General features: G+C 38.2%; 1 protein-coding gene across 1 annotated transcript in view; it reads right to left on the bottom strand.

Moving 5' to 3' along the window:
* The window catches only part of LOC101348397 (protein LEG1 homolog), a 43,288-nt gene that overhangs the window by 21,027 nt on the left and 15,442 nt on the right, over positions 1–6,819 (bottom strand). Inside the window, exons 3-4 of the mRNA XM_004389473.1 lie at positions 5,583–5,767; positions 4,396–4,496 (exon numbers count right to left, since the gene is read on the bottom strand). Coding sequence (XP_004389530.1) covers positions 4,396–4,496; positions 5,583–5,767 — 286 coding nt within the window. The remainder of the gene's footprint in view (positions 1–4,395; positions 4,497–5,582; positions 5,768–6,819) is intronic.

Below are 6,819 nucleotides of genomic sequence, written 5' to 3'. Positions count from 1 at the left end.
TCTATTGCCTTTTCTTCTGCTGGAAAGTCATCAGGTGTTTTATTTTGGAAGCCTACTGGAAACATCCTGTCCTGTTTTTGTGAACGTTTTCATACTGTCTGCTGTCTTTGGGGCTTTCAGTAGTTATTTTTCTTATTTATTGATTGTAGATTTGTTTGTTTCATCCTTTTTTTTTTTTTAATTTGGCTATGTCTGAGCAGGCTGGCTGGGTGTTTTTTGCTGTTTGCTACCCTGTGGGCATGATACTTTTCACCTCCCTCTCTAATTGGCAGGGTCAGTCACTCAAATATGGTACAGCAGGGCAGGTCTGCTGAAGAGGAGTTACTGGGACGGATTGTTTGTGGCACTACAGCCACCAGGGTTGGTCGGTAATCCGTGCAGGGCAGGTTCCCGTAGGCCGTGCCTGTGTTGCTTGGTGGTGTGATGTTAAGCGCACGATGCAGGTAGGCAAGACGGAGGGGAGAGATTGTTATGTGTGGAGCTAAGATGGATATGGGAGAGAGGAGAGAGGAACAGGAGCCAAAAACATACAAACAAAAGAGTGCTAGGGGAGCTTGCCGTTGGAGTGGAGAGATGAAAGACTATGAAATGGAGAAAAACAAAAAAGGGAAGAAGAAAAAAAAAGGAAAAGAATGAATAAATAAAAATCAGAAAGGAAAAAGAACAACAAAGCTCTCAGGGATCCCACTAGTGTAGTTATGAGGTCTGGCGAAGTTGTTCTCAGGTGTTGCAGTACAGCCTGGCCAGAAGGGGTAGAGGTATTCAGCACCAGGTATTTAGAGAACAGGAAGAGAAGGAAGGTATAGAGAGACGAGAAACTGAGTAATGAATAAAGACAAAAAGGGAAAAAGAGGGAAAAGAAATCAAAACAAATTTAAAAAAAAAAAACAAGAAAAGCCCCCCAAAAAACAGAAAAAAAAATGTGAAAAAAGAAATGCACTCAGGGATCCCTCTGCACGTCTGCACAAGCCAAGGGGGTAGGTCCCAAGCCACGCAGAACCGCCCGGCTAGCACGGGTTCCCAACTCAAGAAAAGTAAACAAGCAAACAATTCAAAATGAACAAACAAAAGCCCCGGGATCCCACCAGCACAGCAGCCCAGACCAGGAAGCAGTTCCACACTCAAACGGAGCTTCGCAGCCCCTCAGGAAGAAGCAAAGATGGTACACGGAGCGAGGCATTTGAGCAAAAGGAGGGGGAGGTTGCGAGAGATAAGGAAGAAATAAAAAGAAGTGGAAGAATGCAACACCAGCAACCAACAAATGGCACTCAGGGAGCCGGCCAGTGTGGGCAGGTGGAATCCAAGCAGCCGGTGCTTCCCGGACATGAGACTGTGGCTGCAGGAAGCAGAGGAGGCCAAGTGGGGGTGAAGAAGGGTAGGGGGTAGAAAAGCGTATATCACAAATTACTGGTTGTTTTGTCTCCCACTGGAAGCTCTGTGAAGCTGCTTTCTCGTAGACCCTATTTGCTGGTCTCTGATAGGAGTCTAAGATGGCAGATCCACTCTGCGTTAGCTTATAGGGGACCTCTGCATGAGTCTCTCCTCACTTTCCGTTCTCTTTCAGTTTTCTCACTACATTTGGTGCTTGGCTGAGTTCTTTATCTCTTCATTTGATGTTTTATGGTTTCAGAATTGCTGTTTTCTCTGTTTGGCTTATTTTTTTGGATCTTTGCTGTGGAGGGATGGCATGGTGCTTCTGCCTAGAGAGCCATTTTTCTGGATGTCCCCCTGATTTGTGTTTTTAAAAGAGCTTTGTGGCTGCTGTGGGGGAAGGGGCTGGAGCAGGGGCAAGAACGGTAGCCTGGTTCAGACTTCTCTACAGCAAAAGTGAAGCTAAAAATTGCAGAGAATTGCCTTCAAAATTCTAAAGAAAAGTATCTCATCCAGGATTTCTGTACACACGCAAAGACATCAGTCAACAGTCATGGTAAAATAAAGATATTTTCAGGTCTGCAAAGATTCAAAAAATTTTACTTATCGTATGCCCATTCAGAATATCCTGGAGGCTGTGAACCTACCAAAACAAAGTACACCAAGAAATGGAAAGATGTGGGCTACTGAAAATGGGTGATCCAACACAGAAAAGAGGCAAAGGGAATCCCAGGGAAGTAGTAAAGAAAGCTCACAGAATCTTATCTAGCTACCTTGGCAGATAAGTCCAAGACAAACAGCTCTGAAAGAGGCATCTTTAAGAATAAGAAATGGAAGAGTTCTTGATGCTTTTGGGTGACTTAAGAAAACACTTCCTTAGTTCGTCACTTTGGGATACACTAGTGTTGCGTACATGGACCCCTGGTGGCACAGTGGTTAAGGGCTGACTGTTAACTGAAAGGTCGACTCTTTGAACCCTCCAACCTCTCCACGAAAGAAAGATGTGGCAGTCTGCTTCCAAAGACATTACAGCCTTGCAAAGTCCATAGGGTAGTTCTACTCTGTCTTACAGGGTTGGAATTGACTACACGACACACAAGTACATGAAAAACTAAGTAGACAAAAACACAAGACAATTATCAAATCTAAGGAGAATAAAGTTATAAAGAAAAGTAACCAGTTGATAAATAGTTCAGGCTCAGATTAATTATCTATAAAAAGTAATTATTTTGAAGTGAATTATATTACATGAAAGTACTTAATGCGGTACCTTTTATTTATTCCTAATATTAATAATACTTAAATTTTATTTTTACACTTAATAAATAATAATCAAAAAAAAACTCACTGCCATCGAGTCTATTTCAACTCATAGTGACCCCTATAGGACAGAGAAGAACTGCCCCATAGGGTTTCCAAGGAGCAGCTGGTGGATTGGAACTGCCAACCTTTTGATTAGTAACCATAGTTCTTAACCACCATACCACCAGGGCTCCTAATAGTGCTATTTTAAAAAATTTATCTAAGAAGGTCATTTGTTGACACTTGAATGGAAGGTCAAGTCAAAAATATAGAAGTTCAGAAAATAAAATGTGCTAATCAAAAGTAATTTTTTAATATATATTTCATGAGACTGAGGGTTCTACTAACAGCAGAAAATGATTTTTTTTTTTTTAGTTTCTGTGCTTGTGATCAAAGTAATCATACAAATTTAAACTTAATCACCAAAAATTCTTATGCGGTGTGATTTCTGAGCAATTTTTAAATTAACGAATACAATGAGCTTGAAAGCTTAAATCCACGAAATAAAGAAAATTTAGCTACAGGGAAAAAAATCTGTAATCTCCTTGAATTTTACAATTTAAAGTACTCCTATGCTTCCTATGAAATCTCTGGTGTCGCAGTGGTTAAGCCCTCAGCTGCTAACTGAAACGTCAGCGGTTCAAACTCAACCAGCTACTCCACAGGAGACAGATGTGGATTACAGCTTTGGAAACCCTATGGGGCAGCTCTGCTCTGGCCTTTAGGGTGACTAGAAGTTGGAATCACCTCGATGGCAATGGGTATGTTTCCTATGTACAAAGCTGTATTTTCTAGTGATTTATTTTTGGATATGAACCAGAGAGGTCAGCAAATAAATATCATTTGTTATAATGACATACGTATTAAGGTTAACAATCTGCACTGGAATTCCTTGTCTGAAAATCTCATCCCTTTTTTATGTCATCAAAATAGAAAAAGCAATTGAGATATAGCTGTTAAAATGGCTGCAAGCCCTAATGATCTCACAGACAATGCCAAGGTGTGAACTCCTCCATTGCCTGATTTAATACTCAGTTGTTGAAGCCATATCAATGCATAGAAGAGGAAATGTTTAGAATCTGCTGAGTGATTTACCTTGCTAGTGATCCAGTCAGTGGAACACAATGTACTCAAACCTTCTTGCCTGGATTTACATGTCTACTTATACAATGCCAATGACCCTTCCTTTCTTTGTTCCTGCTGTTTGCCCTACCCAGATTTCTACCCTACTCCTTACTTTGGTTGGTTAATTTCACCCTCTGGATAGTTTTATTCGTATCAAACTCAAATCATTCTCATACTTTGACCGCTCAGTGTTATATGGAGTGTCTTGATAATCTAGGCTACTTTGAGTGCTGACACTGATAACTGATGTACTTGATTTTTTACCCAAATATGTGCCACCATATTATGTATATGTGATCAAAATAATGAAAACTATCCAGATATTTATTTTCTACAAATAGAAAATTTCATTACATGTTTTTATTTGTTTGTTTTTTTGGTGAGATTGTTTTTCCCCCTCAAATTTTTGTCCCCTCTTCGTAAAACACTTTTTAAACTTGATCATATTAAAATGTTTATGCCTCATCATCATAATCCTCAATGGTTAGACTTATTATTTATTAGGAAGATTGAAGTAGAAGTAAAACAAGAAATGTCACAAACAAGACCAAAGTCATCTACCGTATTAAATAGAAATGACTTTAGATCCATTCTTACCTAGATTCAAAAGTTTGGAGAGTATCCTTTAAGGTTGAGGTATGTGCAACCCATAAGTACTTCAACAGGTCATCAAAGGTACTAGATGGTAACTTCAAATGCTAAAGCAAAAAAAGAATCTTATTAATACTTAGCAACTGTAATAATTCTTCTCCTTACAGTTCAATATTGTTCACATGTATAATTTAGCAACATTCTAAATGAGAGGAGAATTTCACTTTAAGAATTATTATGTGTAACACCTTAATGCCTAACATTATGTAAAGGGCATCATACATATAGTTATTACTAATAATAGTGCATACATCTAGAAGAAATGAACTGCAAGTATTTTTTAGAGCCAGTAATTTATACTCTCCTGGAGGTCTTTGTTTTTTTTTGTCACTTCTTTTTCTGCTATCATAGCTGAAATTACCACAAAATCTTAAGAGTAAGAAGTGGGAAAAAAATCCTGTTATAATATTTAATTTAATTATATCTAAATTAATGAATTAATAATCTAACCAAAAACCTCTTGCTATCCAGTCAATTCCAACTCACAGGGACCCTATAGGACAGAGTAGAACTGCCCCATTGGGTTTCCAAGGAGCAGCTGGTGGGTTCAAATTGCCAACCTGTTGGTCAGCAGCCAAGCTCTTAACTACTGCAGTACCAGGGCTCCAATAATCTAAAGTATTAGTAAATTTATTTTTTCATTAAAAGTCTTAGTCCATGTCTACTTTTAACCGATGTGTTTTATTTTGGTCATTGAATATTTGGTTTTTATTGCTATAATTATTATGTTCTACCCATATGTGATAATTTATAAATTCAGTTGGAATAAATTCATAAGCTGCACTAACACCACTTCCATAATCACATTTATGCAAGGGTTATTCTTCAGTTGACCTGAAGTTCAAATTAACCAGAATAGTATGTTCTCCATTCACCAAGATCCTGTGTGCTTACACATTTGAGTATAATTTATTTATAGTGAGAAGAGGGTATCGATTTTGTGTTAGTACTGTCTTGGGAAGGAGTGTTGACGACATGTGATGCCCTACTACAATGATTACGTAAAACTTAACGTTTTCATACGAAAGAAAATAATATACCATGCACACAATCCTAGACAAAACAATGTTATACCCCAAAAGACATTCTCTTGCCACCTCTAAGGTATAAATTATAAATTTTAAAGAAGGAACCTGGTAAAAGGCATTCCACTTGCCCATTGTCTCTGGGAATGATGAACAACAGGCAGAAACATTAAGACAAAACAGATTCTGATCCTTGGGTGGTGGCAAAAGGGTGACTTGGTCTGCTGATATCCCCATTACACCAGAATCAACCGCAGCAAGGAAAGGTAGTGCGCATAGAAAATAATTTATATCTGTAAGAGCAAAAAGGTTTTCATTACCACAAGCACTAGCAAATGTCAGAGGGCATTTTTTATTGTTTTATATATATGTGCATGTGTATATGTATATAAAACAAAACATTCGCCAAGTCAATATTTTTTAAATGTACAATTCAGTAGCATTAATGCAAGTATCATCACTATTCTTTCCAAACTATTCCACCACCATTAGCAGAAACTCAGTGCCCCCTAAGCAATGACTCCGCCTTCTATTCTCTCTTCCATCCCTGATAACCACTAATAAACTTTAGTCGCTATACATTTGTCTGTTTTATATAAGTGGAATCAACACTACTTGTCATTTGTGACTGACTTATTTCACTTAAAACATGTTTTCAAAATTCATCTATGTTATAGCATGTGCCAGAATTTCATTTCTCTTTACAGTTGAGTAATATTTCACTGTATGTATATTCCACATTGTATGTATGTATGTATGTATGTAAACATATTGTTTATCCATTCATCTTTGGAGAAACCTCCAAGCTGTTTACCACAGCAGCTGTACCACCTTGCATTCCCACCAGTAATGGACGAGGGTTCCAATTTCTCTACCTCCTCACCAACATCTGTGATTTTCTGCTTTTTTTTTATCATAGTCATGCTAACAAGAGTAAAGCGGTATCTCACTGTGGTTTTGTTTTGCATATCCCTCAAGATTAATGGAATCCCTGGTGGCACAGTGGTTAAGTGCTTGGCTGCTAACTGAAAGGTCAGCGGTTAGAACCCACCAGCCACTTTTCGGAGGAAAGATGTGGCAGTCTGCTTCTAAAAAGATTACAGTCTTGGGAAATCCTATGGGGCAGTTCTACAATGTCCTATAGGGTCGTTATGGGTCCGAATTGACTCCACAGCAACGGGTTACCAATTAATGACTTGCAGCATCTTTCGATGTGCTTATTGGCCATTTGTATATCCTCTTTCGTAAAATGTGTATTCAACTCCTTTGACTAATGTTTGATTCAATTGTCTTTCCTTTTGTTGTTAAATTGTAGAAGTTCTTTATATATTCTGGATATTAAACC

The sequence above is a fragment of the Trichechus manatus genome, unplaced genomic scaffold (assembly GCF_000243295.1).
Source record: "Trichechus manatus latirostris isolate Lorelei unplaced genomic scaffold, TriManLat1.0 scaffold00248, whole genome shotgun sequence".
Lineage (NCBI taxonomy): Eukaryota > Metazoa > Chordata > Mammalia > Sirenia > Trichechidae > Trichechus > Trichechus manatus.
The sequence above is the reverse complement of the archived record's forward strand: the minus strand, read 5'-3'. Positions and strand labels throughout refer to the sequence as shown.